A 22,288-nucleotide genomic window follows, 5' to 3' on the forward strand; every position below is an offset into this window, starting at 1 on the left:
CGTCGGGAAAATTGCATCGCAAAGTAAGGTGACTGTAGAAAAGTGTTGTCGTTTGTTTTGAAATGGCGTTTAGAACAAGTGAGGAAACTCATGTATATTTAAAGTGTTTGGCAAACCTAGAACCGACAGGCTACGACAAGCCGATACATTAGGTGAAAGGGCCTTGCCCATAAGCTTGCAATCTAGAGGGAATGGGGTATGGAGAAAGGGGTGAGATATTGTATGTTATGGAAAGCGTGATCTTTGTGTGAGGCTTCTGTTTAAGCCTTTCACTTGGTTGAAGAATTAGAATTACAGAGGAAAGTAAAATGACAGCATTTGTTATAGTAAAATTCAATATACATTGCATATCTTAAATATGTAGATTTCAGTCGGGCAGCTCTTGGGTTTTAGGTCCTCATGTATAATGCGCGTTATAATTATACCTGAATGATACAAAGGCTTTATGTGACATGGCTGCTTATATGGCTGTGTGTCTCCAATGTATGGATGTTTAGTTGTGGGTGTTGTACATCAGGCCAACATTAAATTGGATGGTGGGGCACAGCAGGTATGGCTCTGGGGCCACAACGTTAAACATGCTTTCCTGCAGAAGAGTAAATTACACGCAGACTGCTGGCTGTTGAGTAGAGTTACTAACTTTTTACAATATGAATTTTTTTAAAAGGCAATCAGTACAATTCCACTGTAAGTTGGGTGGCCAGGGATCATGTTTAACCCCTTAACGGCAGTCATCTCGATTGTCGTTAAGGGGATGCATTTTTGTAAATTGCCATTAAGGGGTAGAAAGGGAATCCTAGACATGCAAAGTGTTATGTCCCCACAAAGCTGCATGAACCATAAACGCAAACAATGTTCTTACTGGCTGGTTCTGTGAAATGTGGATCGATCACTTACATTGCTCTAGAAATGTAGTCTGCCCAAGCATAGAGCAGACACCACCCAGCAAACTGTATTCAGTGAGTGTTGGAAGTTCGAGCTGTGAAATTTTAGTTACTCAGCACAGCTACTTGTCTACTCCTAATTTAACCCCTTGACGACAATTGACGTGCCAGGACCGGCACGTCTTTAAACGGGTGCAGAAAGCGAACTATTTTCGCTTTCTGCACCGAAACGGCGTTGCTGTAATGCCTCGACCTCGAGGCATTCAGCAACGCCATGATCGGCACAAAGGGGCCATCTCTGGCCCCTCCCCGGGGCGTCAACATCCGCCATACTTTGTATGGCGGCGGACGCCCGTTTTAAAAGCGTTTAGGAGGCGATCAACAATCGCCTCCTAAACTTAAATGGTGTCGCTGGAATGCCTCGATCAGGAGGCATCCAGCGACACCAAACACTTACCTTGGGATGGACTGTGACCGCTCCGGAGAGCGGTCACAGCCGCCGCTGCAGGTGATCTTCGCCATCAAGCAAGATGGCGGCCGCCCTGTAAAAAAAACAATAAAGACTAAAAAGTTTGCTAGACGGTCTCCAGACCCTCTAGAGAACTCTGGCTCCACTTGCAGGTTGAATACAGGTACTGCATTCAACCATGCAAGTCAATGGAGCTCAGCTTTCTAATCACAGTGTGATTAGTAAAAATAAATTAAAAATAAAATAAAATTAATAATAATTAGAAAAAAATAGTAAAAAAACAGTAAAATGTAAAAATAATTTCCCACTGATGTCACTATCAGGGGAACCTTCAAGTTGAAAAAAATGTAAAAAAAAGGCAAAAAAAAAAATATATATATATATATAAAAAATATATTTTTGTGAGCAAGTCCTAAAATTAGCATATTAGCTTAAAACAATTCTCGCATGGAAAGAGTTAAAATACTGGCATATTAAATGGCCATGGGGTGTCTACTTTTAAAAAATTTATGATTTGATGGGGTAAATTGAATTGGCCGGATTCAACAATGTCCCAATTAACACGGGGGGGGGGGGGGGATGGCCACACATCTAATTTCCAATTTAAAAAAATGCACACGTACCAAATGTGGCCTTTTAGTTCCCCCAAAAAATGACAAACCCATGCATGTGGGGTATCACTGCACTCAGGAGATGTTGCTGAACACATATTGGGGTGTCGTGTGACAGCGGCATATACCAGGAGCTGTAAATTCATACATAAAGTAGGTGTGTGTGGGAAAAATACACACACAAAAATACTACTGCAAACTTTGAAACAATGCTGGTGGTAAAATGTGTGCATGCAAAGAGTTAAAATACCAGCATTTAAAACACACTGTGGTGTGTAGTTTTCAAAAATATATGGTTTTGTTGGGCACACTGAAATGGCCTGGCTCAAAGATGTACCAAATAGGGCATGGGCAGTAGATCCCCAAATGCCAAAGTTCAACATTGAAAAATGTGCATGCCCCAAATGTGGCCCTTTTGCCCCCAGGCAAAATCATTCATGTGGGGTATCACTGCGCTCAGGAGATGTTGCTGAACACATATTGGGGTGTTTTATGATAGTGACATATACCAGAACCTGTTTATTCATACCTGAAGTAAAATGTGTGTGAAAAAACAAATGCAAAAAAATTACTACCATAAAGTTTGACAAAGGCTGATGGTAGAATAAGTGCTTGGAAAGGGTTAAAATACTAGCATTTGGAATACCCTGGGCTGTCTAGTTTTCAAAAATATATGACTTGATGGGGTAAATTGCATTGGCCGGCTTCAAAGATACCCGAAATGGCACATGGGGGGAAGAATTACCAGATTTGGAAAAAATGGCTTTGAAATAGCAAAACGCTACCTGTACTTATTGCCCCATAATGTGTAGAAAAAAGCAAAAAAACATAAAAACATTGGGTATTTCTAAACTCAGGACAAATAGTAGAATCTATTTAGCAGGTTTTTTTATTACCTTTTATAGATGAGTAAAAGATTTTTCAACTAAAAGTTAGAAACAGTCATTTTTTTCTAAATGTTTCACCATATTTTATACTTTTTTTAATAGTAAATAATACGATACAATCAAAACAATGTCATCTAAAGAAAGCCCTTCTTGTCCTGAAAAAAACAATATATAATGTGTGTGGGTTCAGTAAACGGGAAAGAAGAAAATTACAGCTAAACACGAGCAGCACAGAAATGTTAAAACGGCCATTGTCACGAAGGGGTTAAATAAAAATGACACACACGGGTTCGAGTAGGGCCCCAATCGGCAGCTTCACTAAGCCAGTAGTGACTGAACACACCTGGCGTACAGAAAATAGTTGGGGGGTATTCGTTAGAGGGGATTCTACAGAATGCCCTCCATACATGATGGTGTATCTGGCGGCGGACACGTTCGCACACAGAGTTATGTACGAGGTTAACGATTGAAACGTTACACCAGATCTGCTATAATTAATATTGTATCAGAGGAGGCGCAGTCTGGGTGTCCTCAATACAATATGCCCGGTGACGGGAGGGGATCTGGGCGCTGACTGACACCTGCCGCTGCGCCGGACTTTGTCTGGGGCGGAGGACCGAAAGCTTCCGCTTGGGTAAGAGGGCGGGCTGCTGCCGCTGACAGGCCAGAGCCCGTGCTACCCGGTGGCCTGACTGCTGCCGCTCATCCGTCTCCGTGCGACACACAGCGCCATGCAAGCCCGCGGCCCCAGCGCCCTCCCCGCGACCTCCTGGAGGCTATCCGTCCTGCAGCGCCACCTCGTATCCTTTACGTGAGTGGGGGGGCCGAGTCTAGGCCTGGCACGGCACAGAATGGTTTACCTTAACGCGCAATTGGCCAGTGTGTATCCGGGTTACACAGTCTGGGGATGGGAGCCGCTCGGTGCCAATAACAGGCAGCTCAAATTGCCAGCTGCGGAGCTAATACATTGTGCCTGGGGCTGGCTGCAAAGGCCGGGCTCTGACCTACAAAGGGTTAACGCGTTTCTGTGCTTTCTGAAATATGGGTTCTGTTATACATATTAACCCATTCATTGCTATGCTTGTTATACATATTAACCATTCATTGCTATGCTTGTGATATATCGCGATTATATTTCCAAAGGGACTCACACCCCCTAGTTTTACTTTTATCACGCAATGGGGTAAAAAACTGGAATGTACTTTCACTTTGCTTCTGATATACTCGCACCTACAGGAAAAAGACATGGCAAATGTAGGTTAATTGGAATAGGCCAATGCTTGCCCCTGTATACATTCATCCAGTAACATAAATATAAGGCTGGCTAAAAGGATACTTCGTCCTTCTCTTTTACATGCTTTGTTATAAGCTGTAGGTCCAAGTTTCTGGTTTAACTTTTCTGACAAGGAGGTAGATAAATGGAGCAGCCTACTAGCAGAAGTGGTAGAGGCATATACATGTATGGTATAGGTATATGGCTCTTGAATCTAGGACAAGACCAATGACTGATTAAGGTGAACGGGTCAAATGATCCACATCTGCGACCAAATCCTCCCTTTCTATAATTGATATCATTGCTTGCTTTACAATAGTTTCTTTTGCCTTCTAACCTGCTGTAAAGTGTCATATAAATTAGGTGAAAGGAGCCCGTGACGCGCGTGTTGTCGGCCTTTATGTAAACAGCATGGACTGCAGGCGCTTGTCATGTATGTGAACTTTATACAGCAGGGGAAGGGTTCTGTTCATGTACTTGGCACTTGATTTATGGTCCAGATAATTCATCAGAATGTCGTGACCTTTATTATAATTATCCCACAGCATATTCCAAACAGCGCAGAGGTTAATGCCGTTTACAGGAACATTTCCATAAGGGAATATATGGCGATATATATATATATATATATATATATATATATATATATATATATATATATATATATATATATATATATATATATAAAATACACAGTACTGTGCAAAATATTTAGGCAGGTGTGAAAAATGCTGTAAAGTCGGAATTGCTTCAAAAATAGACATTAATATTTTTATCATTTAACAAAATGGAAAGTAAGTAAACAGAAGAAAATCTGAATCAAATGAATATTTTTTTGTAACCACCCTTTGCCTTTAAAACAGCATCAATTCTCCTCGTTACACTTGCACATAGTTTTTTAAGGAACTCGGCAGGTATCTTGGAGAACTAACACAGCTCCTTTGTGGATTTAGGCAGCCTCAGTGGCTTCTCTGTCTTCATGTAATCCCAGACAGACTCAATGATGATGAGATCAGGGCTCCGTGGGGGCCGTACCATCACCGGCAGTTTCAGCCAATCAGACGCTTCCCGGATGGTGCTGCATGGTGAATAAGTATCTGCCTGTACTTCTCAGCATTAAGGTGACTATTAGTTCTGACCAAATCCCAAACTCCATAAGCAGAAATGCAGCCCCAAACTTGCAAGGAAACTCTGCCGTGCTTCACTGTTGCCTGCAAACGCTCATTCTCTAGTCCTTCGGCAAACAAACTGCCTTCTGCTACAGTCAAATAGTTCTTCTATAATATTTATGTATAAATATATATTTACTGCAAAGATGCTTTACTTCATGCTTTGTTGGTTGATGCATGAGCCGCCTATCATCAGGAAGCACTAGCATGTAAACTGCTTTGTCGTACGCATACAGTACATACAGTATAGAAGAAAATTTACACAAGATTCCAAAAATGTTTTTTTGTTCTATTTTAGTAAAGTTCTTGTTATCTATCCTCACTAATAATTATCATGTTCTATATATTCCTGTCATTTATAAGAAAGCACCTACTTTTCCTGAAAAAAAATAAATGATGTATAATTTTGTACGGGTTCATTAAATATGGAAAAGGAGAATCAACACATATGGTAAAAACTACAAAAAATATTTTGGCTCTTTGGTTATGAAAAGCAAAAATACCAGTAAATGCATGATTTGCATGCAGTAAAATGCACTGGGTCCCTGCAGTAAAATGCGCTGGGGTCCCTGCAGTAAAATGCACTGGGTCCCTGCAGTAAAATGCGCTGGGGTCCCTGCAGTAAAATGAGCTGGGGTCCATGCAAAGTGGACACTGGTGTTAATGTGAAAATAGGGCTAAAAATGTGAATTAAAAAAACCTTTTTAAAGTATTTTGTTTACCTTAAGCTTTGCCTCAGACTGCAATTCCAGTGTCAGGCCAAGTTGCCACAGTCAGCTATCCATCCGATCTCAAGTATGTATTATCTCCATTTGTTTTATTCTTTAAGGGGTGCTTATCTGTATTCTTTATGCTAAATATATGGAGCAGGGCTGGAAAAATCCATATGAGAAAAAAAATGCGTTGGTAGTCGGGACATCTGCCACACACTTTGTTTTCTGTGGCAGCCCTTCTGAGCCCGAGTTAGATCTTTTGTTTTATAGTTTGAGTTTTGTCATTCTTCTTCTATGTTTCTATTTAACCCCTTAAGGACAATGGGCGGTCCCTAAACCCATAGAAAACAATGCATTTTGAGCCCGTACACGTACGGGCTTTGTCATTAAGGGGTTAATAAACTTGAACGCCTTGGGAACTGATACTTGATAAACAATTTGTCTCTTTTTATCAAACTCCAGCCTAGTCTGCCATTGATGTTAATAGTTAAACTCCTCTTTGGATTCATACATAGGTGGATCCATTATTAATACAGAACTTTGCTTTCATGTTTTAACCCCCGTTTTGAGTTAGGCATAGCTTTGGAAGCACTATGTGTCTCTTTGCTGAAGATGCTGTTGTGTGGCTGACGAAATGAAGCGGAGAAAGCTTACAGGTTAAGGGTCTTGTGGGGCGAGGATAACATAGCCTATGTTAAGAGGGTACTGATGATAAGTATAATAAGCAATACATGGAATAGTAAAGATAAAGTGTACATTCAACTAACTAATTTATAAATCAACGTATAAACGTGTGTTTGTGTGAGGGTGCAGCATCTTGGCTGAGACGGGTCTGTGCGTTTGTGGATAGGGTAGTAGTTGTTGTGCAGAATAAAATGTAGTGGGCTCTAGGCACCACTAAAGAGCAGGGAAATTAGTTTTTGTAGCCAAATTATTGTTTTGGCGCTGTGATTTTAGGAATTTTGAATAATAATAATACGTCTACGCACAGAGATTCCACCCTGCTAGATCTAGGAATAAATCTTTTCGGAAATTGGGATGCAGCCAATGAGAATAGAATGGGAGTCTTCCTTATTTCTTATGTTTCCGTTTGCCGGTTCTGTTCTCAATCCAACAGGTACACCTTGGATAATGATCTCCTGACTTTAGAACAGAGGCGGTTCTATGAGGAAAATGGCTTCCTTGTTATCAAAAACTTGGTATCAGCAGAAGACATTGAGAGCTTCAGGTACAGAACATTTAAACCTTCAAAATGTTATACTTGTTCATGTTCGTACTGGTGCTGAATTTTCAGTAAGATACGTATTTTATGAGGCTATGTTGTTCCCACATATAAGTGGCATTTACTTGTTATTCCATTACCGTTACAGGAAGGCGTTTGAAAGAATTTGTAAGAAAGAAGTATCTGCCCCCGGACTAGTGGTCATGAGAGATGTGGTTATTGCTAAATCTGAGTATGTTCCAGACCAAAAAGCTGTCACCAAGGTCCAGGACTTCCAGGAAGTTCCGGAGTTATTCAGATACTGCAGCCTGCCGCAGGTACGTGTGAGAACGTGTGTGTACCGGAGGTGATGTAACGCTGTAATAGACAACGAGAAACCCGTCATTCATCTGGCTGTTCCCGTAGCCAGCTTTAGAAGCTAAACTGGAATCAACTTGCTTTTATTCTTCATCGGCATGTTCAAAGCAGCTGTGTGTTTATTATTGTTCTTATTCAACGGAATTAATCTTATTAACGGGATATTATCCCAGAGTAGTGATTATGAAATCTAGACTGGAACCGCTAGAAAAATCTACCTTTTATCTGAATTGTGTGGACAAAGTAGAGCGGTATTTGTTGACTGGAGATTCTTTCTCTACTCTAGATTTTAAAGTATGTGGAGTGCTTCACAGGTCCCAACATCATGGCCATGCACACCATGCTGATAAACAAGCCTCCTGATGCAGGTACTGAACGGCTAAAGCAACAATATATATAACATATATACAGAAGATCCATCTCTGTTGTGTAATGATAATTTTATTTCAATTAGTCTTACATTGCCAGACACTAAATAACAAATTGAGTTATTTGTGTTCCCAGGTCCATGTCTTTTGGGTCATCATGGACTTCTAAATCTAAACTCAATGAATGCTGTCCTTCTATTAAGAACTTTTCTGTTTTGTTTGCTAGGTAAAAAGACCTCTCGGCACCCGATGCACCAGGATCTGCACTACTTCCCCTTCCGCCCCGCAGAGCTCGTGGTGTGTGCTTGGACAGCTATGGAGCGCATTGATCGCAGCAATGGTTGTCTGGTTGTCCTCCCAGGCACACACAAGGGTACGCTTCTACAGCATGACTACCCCGAGTGGGAGGTAAAAAAACGTCACTTTCTGAATCTTACAACAGTCCGATTCCTAGTAACCTCTACATCAGTGCTTTCTCAATCAGGGTATTATCTTTTAAGACTTCACTAAGGCAGCTGTTTATAGTTTCCATATTTAGTTGGCAAGAAGACGTGCAAAGATCTTTATTAGAGTCAAACTACTTGTAGTTTTTAGAATGTAACTTTTGCCCAGTAAAGCTGTATTCAGTGGCAGTTGGTGGCAAAACTAACCAACTAACCAGGAAAAAATGGAGCACAGGGTAAAATAAATGCAGCATGCATTGAGGGAAATACCCATCATCATAATAAAAATCAATTAATTAAAACAATCGTTGGTTTTTGTATTATGTTTTACAATCAGTGCATTTGTTTTGGAGATATTTGGTTTTTAAATAAGGGACTTGTCTAAGATATGCAATATCCCCATATATGCCCAAAATTTTGCTAGGAAATAATCCAGGTGCACACATGCTTTACAGAGTGTTACTTAGCACGGGGGCAAGTGAAGCAGAGTGCCCCCCAGTTACGTTACATGACCACACTCCAATGAGCAGACACTCCCGTACCGGGCAGTTTGTAGAGTTAGGACCGGCTCCAGATCTGCTTCAACAGCAGGTTTTGCCATCAACGGACACTGAACACCTCTCTACTGGGAGAAAAATCTTGTGTTGAGGGAATTAAAGGCTTGATCTGATATAACCTGATACTTGGCGATTATGGCCATGCTTACGTTGTATTATATGATGCCACTTGCAGATATAATAAAATAAAATGATCTATATCGGTTTATCATCTATTAAGGTTCAGACAATGTGAGTTTTTTTGTTTTTTTTTATAACTCCCAGATCTGCACTTATGTTTTGCTTTTATAATGAATTGTACGTTTATTTTATGTTTGCCTTTGTGTTTAAAGGGAGGTGTGAATAAAATGTACCACGGTGTCCGTGACTATGATCCCAACACACCCAGAGTGCACCTCGTCATGGAAAAGGGGGACACTGTGTTCTTTCATCCTTTGCTTATCCATGGATCTGGAATGAACAGAACCGCTGGGTTTAGGAAGGTAGGCTTTGGAACAATTGCTTGATCTGAATACTAAATACTGAGCCACTCTGCTTCCTTTCGGTAGATGGAACCACATATCTGCCTTACTATTTTATTGTATGACTGTGAAGGGCTGGTGTGAAGTAACTGGATGTGTTACATATTGCACGTCCATCACATTGTCCGGGAGCCTTAAAGCTGTAGTCCGGGAAGTATATGGACTGTATGGTACAATAGGTGAAATAGGCAAGGTCACCTAAAAGGTTTATTTCCGCAGCATTTTACTGTTTTGGCTACTTTTTAATAACCTTTCCTCTGCAGGCGATTTCCTGCCATTACGCCAGTGCAGATTGTCATTACATCGATGTGAAGGGCACCTCTCAGGAGAACATTGAGAAAGAAGTGGCTGAAATTGCTCTGAAGCGCTATGGGGTGGAAACAGAAATCGATTTTAAGGTGACATATTCACACCCGAGTCAGCTTTTCACCACCCTATGTATTTAGTGTAAAAAAAAGTTGTCTTGCTGGGCTGTGCATTGTGTGATAATCAGGACACAAGTCACACTTGTGAGGTTGTGGTAACAGCGCAGGGAATGGGTTTACAGACAGGTCCTGTGTGAATAGAAGCGTTGGAAGGTGTTAGTGATCTGTACCACGACAAACGGCTTTATTAGTAATGGTTGTTTTTTCTCGATTACAGGATGTCTGGATGGTCAGAGGTCGTATTGTTCACGGGATTAGAACAAACCTTTAATTGGGGTTTCGTGATTGCGTCTGAAAGGAAGAAGGCAGCCCCAATAAGGGTTTATACTGCATAATGATATCCATAATTACTGCTAGCAAAGTAAATGTGATAACATGAAAAACATTTCTTAATTATTGCTGCTATGTCAAAGATGAACTTGGTACATCCCTGTGTGTCTGATAAACTTTCACGTGGTAATAATCAAGACGTACATGTGTGTTTTTACCTAACAACCGCGTAGAACAGAGTTCCATGTGCATGGAGTTAAATCCTGAGAAAACTCATTCCACCTCAAATCCGAAGTGCAGCATGTGAGGACTGAGACTTACGTCACGTGTGTCATATATTTCAATATACTGTATGTCCGTTGATTAGTCTGGAAATCAGGATTTGAATTTTCTTGTGGGCTTTAAAATGGCATCTCACACATCTCATCTGTGGGATGCCAAACACATATCCATAGTATTCTTAAAATACGTTTACAGCTGTTGGAACAAATGTTAAGTGTCATATGAATCCACCATTTATTCGTACTTTGTGCTTCTTCAAAGATCTTCTCCCTCTGCGATTTATGCGTGCCTTCAGAGGCGATGAACTTTACGCTGACTTCTACATATTTCTTTCTCCTGGTCCTACTTGTATCCATCCGTCTAATACCGTGCAGTTGTGATATTTTTCACCAAAATGCTGCTATTTTGTCATTTCTCATATTCCCTCTTCTGAGCTCAGTCGGGGAGTCCTCCGATGCTTACCCTTTAACTGTAGAGCTCTTATTGCGTCTAAACTCAGGATAATGAATCACTCCGTTTTATTTGTTTTAAGGGTTTACAGCCACTAGCCCATTTTTATTTGTCAGTTGTTTAAGATTTTATAATCTGAGTTCTTAATATTTCATTTTTTTGCACATGGAACTCAAATGGTTAATTACTTCACTGTTTGCAGGTGCTGAATACACTAATGCATATCTTAATAGTGAGATGTATCCCATATAATGTAAAATAAAAAATAAATTAATTTAATAGATATTGTGTAAACTTTTTTTTTTAGTTCAAATGAAGCTACATCTGCACCTTTGATTATGACTTTCAGGTTATTTTTATGGGGATCCAGTTCCCGATTTCCTGTGCATGTTGTTACATATTGAGTATAAAATCACCATAAATTCATTATTCACCATAAATCCAAAAATTTATATTTAGACAACTTTGTGGAAATCATAGACCTGTTTAAAAGTAAGCTTTAGTACTGATGGTGAAGGGCATCATCTTCACATAAACGGCTGCTTACAGGCAGTGATTGGTAGAAGAGCTAGTTTATGGGCATACGATCCAATTTTATTTTTTATTTTTGCAGCCCTACTTGCTCTTTGCTCTCTGTGTCACAGCGCCATTGCTCTGCTATTTCAACTGATAATCAAAAATTTGATATGTTTTATGATGGTGACTACTGGCAAAGCTTGCACTTTGTATCTTAATAATAATAATATAGTCTGCACATTTTATAACTTTTATTTTATAACGTTTTCAGCAGAGGTAAATTTACACAGTTAAAGCCGACATAACAAAGTTGCATTATTATATCTTATATATACATTTCAATATAATAAAATACAGTGTGGCAGGAAGATACAGCGGATGGCTTTGGATTCCTTAGATTGCACAAATGGCAACAAATCAGTGTATACCTTGCAGGAGGCTTACTATATACCATACCAGAGATAATGTGCGAGTAGATGTGTGCTACTTGTATGGTTCTCGACTTTCATAACACTTTATGAAGGACATGTTTAAAAAAAGGTATACTATTATGTAGAACGTTGCTCCTTACAGTCTCCTGCTGAGTATAGCCTATAGAATATTAAAACCTACAAGATGCTCTTGACAAAGAAGAAATGTTACGGCAATATGTACAGCCATAACGTTGTCACTGTTCCTACCTGTATATAAATGCTAGGTATTAATAGCAAAGAATAAAATGTACACATGTGAGAGCCATAGCTGATTGGTTCATCTAAACTCAGGCAGTCGGTGGTCAGGAGCCCAGAGATGTTTTACTAGGACTAGCCTGAAGCACTACTGCCTCTAGTGGCCATCAGAAAACTGCACGACTGTCCAAAGAGATTATCGTCCCAAAAGAACAAATGATGATTGGGTTAAACTCATTTCTTGTGAGAAGCAGGAAAATAAACTATTCAGATATTTTTGAAGGTAAGAAAAAGTTAATTTCCAAGTGAGGCAGCAAACATTTGTGACAACCTGATAGCTGCCACAATCTATAAGTAAACAGAATGCTGAACTGGTTATTGAAGTATTTGTGGGTGATAATGTTTACATTAAAAATCTTTTGGATGGAAGATAATAGCCTGAAACAGATTATTTTTATTTAAAAGCAAAGCAATTTTCCTTGCATGCACATTTTGATTCTGTAAATACTTTTATCAGCTAATGTGTAAGCAGCTCTTCAGAGACTAGCCAAATAGATGAAACCAGGTGATCCATTGCCGCTGAGCGTACGGAACCAGGGGGGAGCAACTCTTTGAGAATGAAAAATATCATGTCTGGCGGGACGTTAAAGAGCAGCGTGGATTGATATTTTATTACCTAGTGGACAACAAGTGTTAAGAAGCCTCCAGCAATAAGAGATGAATGGTGGTCTTCAACAGTGAAGGTCTGTTAGACTGTTAAGTTTGAAGTATGGTTATTGGCTGCATTTAAAGTAACAGTAGTAAGAGTCTTGTAGATGTTTAGGTAGAAAATAACAGGATTTTGCAAACCCCAAACTGTGAACTGTATTTTAGTTACCTTTATCATAGAACATGTGACATCATATCTTGCAATCATCTACCCTTTAAATCCCCATATACAGGCTTCTAAAAAATTACTGGGCAGTAGAAAATTTTAAAACGAGCCTAGGGTCACTGATGCCTGGGTGCAAATCATTGGCGATAGTGCTAACTCCTCCCCTTAAAAAACACAACCACACACATTTTATATGGCAACCACTCCACCTCTTAACATGCCACTCATGTACAGTGGTACAGCACCAAGATTGGATCCACAGGACTTGCTCAGCACCCAAATTACATCCAAAGGACATGCCTAGCACCCAGTTTGCACCCACAGGACTTGCCCAGCACCCAGGTTGCATCCACAGGACTTGCCAAGCACCCAGGTTGCATCCACAGGACTTGCCCAGCACCCAGATTGCATTCATAGGACTTGCTCAGCACCCAGATTGCACTCATAGGACTTGCCCAGCACCCAAGTGTCAGGCACCACAGGGGTTCAAACCTGCAACCCTGTGGAATCTAGGTAAATCACCTATCCGCTACTCCACTGGGTGGATCTTGGATTGCAGAGACCTCCTGCCTCTCCTTTGACCATGCTGTGCCCTAATGGTGTTGAAACACCTGCCCCTCGTTTGGTCAATTAAGGCTCAATATAAACCCGGCATCAGTCTAGCCTCATTGCTAGAGCATTGTGTTCCTGGACCTGTATACTGACCTACTGTGTTTCTGCATCCAATCTGTTTTCCGTGTATGACTCTTGGCTACTTCAACGATCCCGATTTGTGTACCAAACCCCGACGTGTCCCAGACGTACCTACCTGTCCGACTGCTTCCTAGCCCTCTGACCTGCCTGTGATCTTCCTTGCCGTGGGTCCTGCCCGTGGGCTTCCTAGCCATCTGCCCTGCCAGTGGGCTTCCTAGCTGTGTGCCCTGCCAGTGGGCTTCCAGTTTCCTGCCTGTTTTTATCCTGCTCTCTCTGAACACCTAAAGATGGTGCCCAAGAGAAAATCTAAAGCTAAAGTAGAGCACAGCTCTGAACTGGACACATCAGCCTGCCTACAGCCATGTTCTGAACCTGAACCTGCATTGAGACTCCTACCTGATCCGGCACTGAGTGCCCTGATTCTGGGAGAAGTGCTGCTTCTCCACTTCTCTGGGCTGACACGCGAATCCTCCCTGCCCATTTCCCCCTCAAATGGGGGGTTCCTGCGGGGATCCAAGGAGAGGGAGGCCAAGCGCTCAATGAAAACTCTTCTCCGAACGAGCCTCTCTCTCCTTTACAAAAAAGGCAGTATGATAAGGGGTAGGGGGTTTGTCTAGTAGATTGGGCTAAAATAATGAAGGTTGAACAAACACACATAGCAAATAGCTGTGTGAAAGTATTGTATTATCGTAGAACTGGGACCGTTTTTAAACAGAAAACAAAATATTTTTGAAAACTCTTTAATATGATACTTTTTATAAAAAATGGTGGGAGTTTTCCTTTGACTATATGAGGAAGACATACAGTATGCTCTTTATGTTGAAGAGAAGGATGGGATTTTAGGGGTTTCCTGTAGTTTCACCTTAGTTACTGATTTGCTTGTTTTCTTTAACATATGGCCCCAAAAAACCTAAAAATGGATCTTGCTATGTGCAGTAAAAAAAAGTTAATTAGATCAAAGTTTGAGGCTGACCATTATGTTTAGTGAGCGTGTATTACCCAAGGTTGCATGGAGAGCGGGGACACAGACCTCCGTTATTCAAATATAAATACTTATAGCTGTGATTAGAGGCACTGAAATAAATGGAAGATCAAAGAGTTTTGATTAAACCTGAGGAAATGTGATGCTAGCATGAATACCAAGATGCGTCCGGGTTCATAAAAGGTGAAAGAAATCCATTTCAGGTTATTTAAACCCAAAATCAGAGAATGGATGAGCTTGATTTACTGAGGCAGTGCTTTACAAGCGCAATCACCAATTGGCAGGTTTTACAAAAAAAGAGAAGCGTGAAGAAAGAGAAGCTCTGTGTTACTTCGCCTGCAGTATATTCGATATTTGTCTTTCTGTCATTCTAGAAGGCATGGAACGCTTCCAACCCACATCTTAGCTCATGACACAAGTACAGTCTCGTAAAAGTAACATTTTAATGAATATAATGGAAAGTAGGTTTGTCATACAGTATTGTAGAGTCAAGAAATGAAGGCTCTATTCTTTGAGGTGTCCATAGAAGCTTGTCGTTTACCTAGAAAGCCCTATTATACTGAGCATATTGTTGTGCATAGTTCACATGCTGCTCACTGGAAAAGTGGAAGGTAAGATTACCAACATTAATGACTGGAAGGTCTTGACATGGCGATGATACGTCCTTCTTGGAAAAGTTGCTTTCAGTCGGATCACTAGCTCCTCAGTCTCGGTTCTGTACAGTAAGATTGTGCCAACATTCTGAGTACAAACCATATATTCACTCGGGTGAAGACCTGCAGCAGGAGGCAAGGCAGACACACAGACGAAGCTTTAATACTGTTTGTTTAAATGGCCTCATTTATATTCGGTTACTTCATTTTCTCTAACGCTGTAACTATGTTTTGAAAACGGCATTAAAATGAGCAAAAATATATTAACTGCTTTGTTGCTTCTACAGAAAAATTAATGACCCTTAAACTCAGCTTGTCTCCATCAATGCTTTTTGAGAAATAATTCAGAATTCGATCTTATAGGTTAAGAACATCACCCTGTCATGGCATGAGTATGAAGTGTACTAGACAAAAATTACTTGAGTTTTTGGAAAATGTAATGGTTTTTTTTTTCTTTTTTAAAACATTTCTCCAATAACACGTCCCTAATTTGTTCATGTGCAATTTAAGCGATCTCCTGATTAGTCCTGATTTGGATGAGTCTCCAATCCAAATGTTTCATCTTCAGTATTGTATTAAGTACGTTTTCAGGACACTAGACATTGTACTTTGGATTATTGTACAAATACTAGATACCTTTACAAGAAACCTGATGATGTAGCTCAAGTAGTCCTGTGATTTCTCTAAATCACCCATGACAGCATGAAATAGAATAAAATGTTAATGGAAATAAATATATTGGACCAATGTTCATATATCAGGCTAGGAACAGACCACGTATACCTCTCTCTGAGGGACAACATATTAAAGTATAACACCGAATATAACATCAACGTCAACACCAAATTGCCTCCTTATCCGAGGACAAAAAGGAATACACACATATTACCATATGCCACAATTTACCAATCCACCGCCATATATTCCCTGAACCTTAAAGGAGCTATGATTACTTTTGCTTCCAGCGTGTGGCTAATAGCTATAACCACATTCGCCGCTTTCTGCCGTGTTCAGCATACTTCTCTATATCACACCTCCCTCAACAATAATACTTAGAAAAGGTTAAATAGTTACATTTGCTAGTGAACTCTGAAGAAGCTGTAATGGTGAAACGTTTCAGGAGCACAGCGTCATACAGTGATAATAATCACCTTATTGATTAACAATAATATTATTTGTACAACATTTGTATCATTGTTTTTTTTATTAGGTTTTTATGTATGTATCTTTTAGTTTTTTTTAATCTCTATTACCCTATTTTATCTTTGTTTCAGGTGCTTTTGATGTTTTCCTGTCTTCAATTGTCTCCTTCATCACTTTATCTCTCCTCCCTATTGGTGCAGATCCACGCTGAGTAACCGTAAATATCAACATGGATTTTCTTAACCCCAAAGTGCTTGATTGGACCAATTTTAATTAAAAATGTGGTCATTCGCCCAGGATAGTGGCCATGAGTTCTTGGGTGGCAGATTGCAAGAATGTTGTGTTTGTTGAGGCCACTAGCACTCAGTTCTTGCTCCTCCTTCTCCGTAGCATTCCAGATTCCTGCATTACCTTCCTGACACATGAGGAATTTGTAACCTTCTCTCAGTCCCTTGCAGAATATTGACAAGGCACGAAATACTCAGCAAAAGATGAGCTGGAAACAAGCCCTGCTTCTGTCCTGTGCAGCAGCCGTGGTGCTGCTAGCAAGTAAGTGGCATTAATAGAATATTTAGAACAATATTTCATTTTAGATTAAGAAAGAAAAGCTCTAGCAATGCAGATGGTAATATTCTGAGAGTGCACTACTGATCTCGGTGACGTTATCCATGTAGATTGGTAGATATGGAGTGCACTACAAATTACTAAATGGTTTTATTAACACCTATCAGCAAATGTCATTAGTTAGAGCGATGCGATAAGCTGCAAACTGTCTGATGACTAGGTAGCAAATGTATATGTGATGCATTTAGCAAACCAGCTTCCTACAGAAAAATGTATAAACTTTCTTATTAAGATTGTATAAACTGAATTTGTGATGTCAGACTCTATATCAACTTTATAATGAATACAATTTGGTTTATGTTTGCCCTGTAGTAATTATTTTGACTCAAGCCATGTATCCAGGTCAACCAGTTTCAGCCAATCTAAATCGTTTTTGAAACAGTAGAATGTATGATTCATAATCCATTCAAAACATAGATTGAGGCTGCTGTGATAAGAAGCTTTGGTGGAAGAAACTGGTATTGTATCATCAGTGTACCAGTTGGAGGAACCAACATGTAACATCTGTGTCCAATTCTCCAGTTTTGCAGGAGTGTGAAAGTGCAGCCGTCAGAAGCAGTGATGATGGGGCTGCTGAGAGAAAAGAGAGTAAGTATCTCCCACGAGTAAGCCTTTCAGCCTTGGGTTTGTTTTATAGCGTAGAAATTAGTGAAATGGGATCAGTATCTACCAAGAACTTAAAAAACAATAGAACAGAAAAGTTTGGTGGAGAAGTGTTTCTACTCCTAGACACACTGTGTATAACCAAGCTCCAAGCTGTAGAAGGTACTCGCGCATTAGCCGTAGACCGAATCAGAAATATGAAAGTGTTTTTACATGTCCCTTTCCACCTAGATTTGAAAAAGAAGATTTTCATGAAAGAAACCGAGGCTACAAACTTCTTCAAGAAACGTGGCAAGAGATCACCTAAATCCCAGGATGAAATAAATGGTGAGGGTGTTTATTTCTTGCCAATATGTTTAATTGTTTTATCCCAGTTTCCTTTAAATAATTCAGGATCCTGCTAGCACTGTACATATCCCAGAGATGCTTGTGTGTGTTATCTTTGGACACGATGACCCAACCAAAGCTATTATTTAGACTAATTTACATTTATTTTTTCTGACAATTTTCTATCCTCACAACCTGCCTATGGTAGATGCTGTGAAAGATCCTCCCGCTGCTAGATTATTTTACATGACTCTTACCTGCTTGTACCAAGCTTTGTTTAGGATGCTAAAAATATGAATACGGTATGTTTGTAGAATCAAGTCCCAATAATTAAGATATGTTAGTATTGTGTACTATGTCATAATACCGTAAGTGAACCCTTGAATTATTAGTTTCACTTATGTGCACGTTAACGGTATGTACAATGAGTTGTACCGGCAATTACATGTTGAATTTAATGAATACAAACTGAAGGCGTGGAGGGCTCTGGTTGTTAGACTTCACACCGAAAGGATGGAATAACTTTGCTGAGCAATCACCTAGAGGGAAGGGGTTAAGTTATAGTTATTCCACCTGGAAGGATGTTTACATTACCTTGTACAATGAAAAACTTTGAGAGCTTGTGCAAGACAGAGCGGCACAGTATTTGAGGCATGTTACACAGAGCGGCACAGTATTTGAGGCATGTTACAGACAGAGCGGCGCAGTATCTGTGGTATGTGATGGACAGCACCAGGCTGCTGCAGGAGGCGCAGGGCAGCATGGAGAAAGAACTGGGGGGGGATTCTTAGAACGCTTCATGCCTTCTACATAACTCCTCTTAACTGTAAAAAGGCTACGGCTTTCTGTAACAGCTTGCACTGTGTATACACGCTAACACTATCTGTTCTTGGAAATGAGGGAAAGAAATAATATTGTTATTGTACAGTTATGCTCTGATAACAAGATTAGTTTACTCAAAGTAAGACATTATAGAATTAAACTACAATATGAAGTTACATTCTAAAGTGGTGTTCTAATTAATTGGATTATGGCAGATGTATTTGTGCCTTTAATGCTAGAAGCATATAAAACATATGGATAAGCGGCGTAGATGTATAGATAGATGGCATTGAACTGTCAATACCACCAAATTGATGTAGCTGATTTTCAGACTCACTTTGCCAAATTTCACCAAATATCTGCAAAGCATTATATCTGTACCATATTAAGAATGATGTTCATTGTATTCACACTTTTTGGGTTTCCAAGACCAGGGTCCCCCCTCCCGTGCCAGTCCAAAATTGTTCACAAATGGCCAATCCGACCTGGAACACGAATGCCAGTTAGCATGAATGTGTATGTGAGCATGAATGTGTAAGTGTGTGAGGGGCTATGTGTTAGCATGTAAGTGTGTGTCAGTATCTCTGTGTTAATGCAAGTATATGTAAGCATAAATGTGTGTTACCGTGAGCGTGTAAATTTATAAGTGTGAGAGTGTGTTTAAATATGTGTGCCAGTACGATGGGTGCCCATAACCCATGTTCTCCACTACCAATATACAGTAAATAGCTGTAAGTGGATCCTACACCCTCATACCCAAGTAACTTCCAGAGCAGTGGTGGTTTTGCCCACCTTGATGTCACCCAAAGACCTAAAATTGTTTTGAAATTACTGTACTCCATTATTGTTAACCAGGGCCCTTAAGTTTTAATTTGAAGCTCAGAAAATGGGTCCATTTAAATATACTTAAGAACCCCACAAAATACATAGAAAAAAAAGTGGAGATTAAAAAAGTAATTCAAGCATTGGCTTGGTGGCCCTAGATTTTATTCTTAAAGAGGTGGTTTAATGCCCCTGATACACCTACTGTGGAAGAACATATCCTAAAAATGCAAATAAAAACATAGAAGTAACATCACTGTAATCAACATGCAAGAAATTCTATGAATGCCTTGCTTTGTAGCCAGGCAGTAATGTTGCTTTCTGGTTCTCCTGTTTGAGTTGTGGGGATCCTGTTTAACCACCTACTTTAAAGCCACTAAATACATTCTGGGAAGGAAACAGGGAACAGACTGTAATTATGGTGTATAAATGATGGGTCTAGATTTATTTGTCAATACACACATTATAACCCATTAAATATAGGTGAGCAAGTTATCATTATGTAATAATTCCTGAAGAACAAGCCACATCCAGGTGAATTAAAGACTGAAGATCGAGAAAGACCGATACTCAGGGGAAAAAAGGAAATAGAGAATGTTCACGTGCCAACAACCAGAACAAATACTAATATGCAAAACCACCATTGCTTTAACATACAATAGTGCTTTAAAAAAAAGTAATTTAAAAAAAGTAACTGGTGATGCACTGTAAAGTATTTAGTTTGTATCGTTGTTAAGGTGTCTATTATTAAAGTTAGGGGCCAATTACCATTGCAGATTATTCACATAGGAATTTAGCAGGGTATAGAAAGGTGTGTATGTACGGGGGGGGGGGCGCGCCTTCACTTTTTTTCAGATAAAAGGATCAGTCACGTTACAGATTTGATCTGGCCATGAATGCTGGACATCGAGTTCCTTTACAAGCTGACTTAATACGCAAGTGGTCTTGTTCCGTTTATGAGATTATATATTGAGCATGTATTCATTACATCACATTTACATAATGCTGGCTTCATCTAATGTATGTTTCAGTGGAAAACCGCCAAAAGCTGGCAGCTGATGAGCGCAGGAGAGAATATTACGAAGAACAGAGAAATGAGTTTGAGAATTACGTGGAGGAAGAGCAGGATGGTAAGAAAGCGTTAGTCACAGATACAGCGGTGTCTGCGTGTATTACTTTGACGAGATGTTTGTGTGCAGACAAGATCCTTATTTTCCTTCTTGTCCAAACACATTTAAGTCTGATGTCTTATGGAAATATCGACCATACGCTGTTTGCTGGGGGAAGTTACTCCATGGAGACGTATTACAGAATCCTTTCATGAAGAGGAAACATATTTTAGCTTCTTCATATTTTGGTTAATCACCCGCTATTCACCTTCTTCATAAACAGTATAGCATATTCTCGGTTGCCATTACTTAAGGTCCTTCCGTATCTTATTTTAACATGCAATGAAGACGTTTTGGGATTTTTTCCCTCCGTTTTATTTTTAGAGGCCCAGGAGGTTCCGTAACAGTAAGTTGGACGGGTTTTCAATGGTATTTACTGATCGGAAAAGGTTTGAGAAACACAGCCGTAGAAAGAAGCTGATGCTGGGTTAGATTACTTTAGTTTTGATATTCAAATGTTTTATAAAATATATTACATTTGTTTTCAAATTCCTCCATAGAACAAGAAGAACGGAGCCGTGAACAAATTGAACAATGGCGCCAGTGGCATTATGACGGACTGTCTCCCTCTTACCTTTACCAGCGCCAGAACATCTAAGCTGTATAGAAATAGACAGATGCAGAAGCCACAATTCTGAGTAGTACTGGTTTTAAATAGTTCACACCCAGTGTTTCCCCTTCAAAGTTCTAATTGTTTGTTGCTTATACTTTGTGTTGTAAGTTTGTTACTTTCGCCTATTTTTTTTGGGAGCAGTGATTAAGTCAGCATTTTTATAACCTGCTCTGTAGTAAGGCGTGTATGGGCCCCCTCCCCCAGTATTTAACATTTTGGGGCAATAGCAGAGATTACGTGCAGTGAAAGACAAATAATTTATGTAATCTTGTATGTAATTTGAAACCCAAATAAAACAAAAAAACAGATATGTACAGAATTTGCTTTTAAAATGTGATTCAGACATCACATCAGACTTCATACAAGTAATTTCACATTTATTAGTAGCAGTTATACAGTGCTTTACAGAAACACGACCAAGACAGTTCCTTCCATGCATTTATACATACTATAACCAGAACAAGCATTTCAAATAAAATATCAGGACAGGTACATATTTACACACTTTAAAAAGACAAGATACTTGATTGACAACCCTTACAGACTGACCTATTCTTCTGGCTAGAATACGCAATCTTTTTCAATGATATAGCATTTACTCTGGAACACTCATCTGCAGTGAAAGAAAATGGGGATGGACCCAAAAAAAGCAGTTTTCAAAGATTGAGCTTTAAGAGAGTCCAAAGAAAAAAAAAAAAAAAAAAAAAAAAAAAACTGGTAACATGACCACGTCTCATGAACATAAACCTCATTCTTCACAGCGGCCTGCAGCATCCTTAATGCGTTTTTTAGGCATATTGGTGACACGAAAGACATTAAAAAAGGGGACTGACACCACGATTCAAAGACTTTGGACAATAAAATATGACTTAAATATG

The 22,288-nt window shown here is 39.7% G+C and overlaps 2 protein-coding genes across 2 annotated transcripts; both read left to right on the top strand.

Annotated features, from left to right (window-relative positions):
* The first annotated feature begins 3,427 nt into the window (after positions 1-3,427).
* PHYH (phytanoyl-CoA 2-hydroxylase) lies at positions 3,428-10,366 on the top strand. Its single transcript, XM_053463104.1, has 9 exons — positions 3,428-3,651; positions 6,033-6,088; positions 7,124-7,234; positions 7,377-7,545; positions 7,872-7,953; positions 8,180-8,361; positions 9,286-9,435; positions 9,738-9,872; positions 10,117-10,366. Exons 1-9 carry the CDS (start codon positions 3,583-3,585, stop codon positions 10,168-10,170), a joined length of 1,008 nt encoding a protein of 335 aa, XP_053319079.1. The 5' UTR covers positions 3,428-3,582; the 3' UTR covers positions 10,171-10,366.
* Positions 10,367-16,820: 6,454 nt separating this feature from the next.
* On the top strand, positions 16,821-21,718 carry UCMA (upper zone of growth plate and cartilage matrix associated). Its single transcript, XM_053463280.1, has 5 exons — positions 16,821-16,979; positions 17,577-17,642; positions 17,889-17,984; positions 20,660-20,758; positions 21,298-21,718. The coding sequence occupies exons 1-5, from the start codon at positions 16,922-16,924 to the stop codon at positions 21,393-21,395; spliced, it is 417 nt and encodes a 138-aa protein (XP_053319255.1). The 5' UTR covers positions 16,821-16,921; the 3' UTR covers positions 21,396-21,718.
* The last annotated feature ends 570 nt before the right edge of the window (positions 21,719-22,288 follow it).

This window comes from Spea bombifrons, chromosome 4 (assembly GCF_027358695.1).
Source record: "Spea bombifrons isolate aSpeBom1 chromosome 4, aSpeBom1.2.pri, whole genome shotgun sequence".
Lineage (NCBI taxonomy): Eukaryota > Metazoa > Chordata > Amphibia > Anura > Pelobatidae > Spea > Spea bombifrons.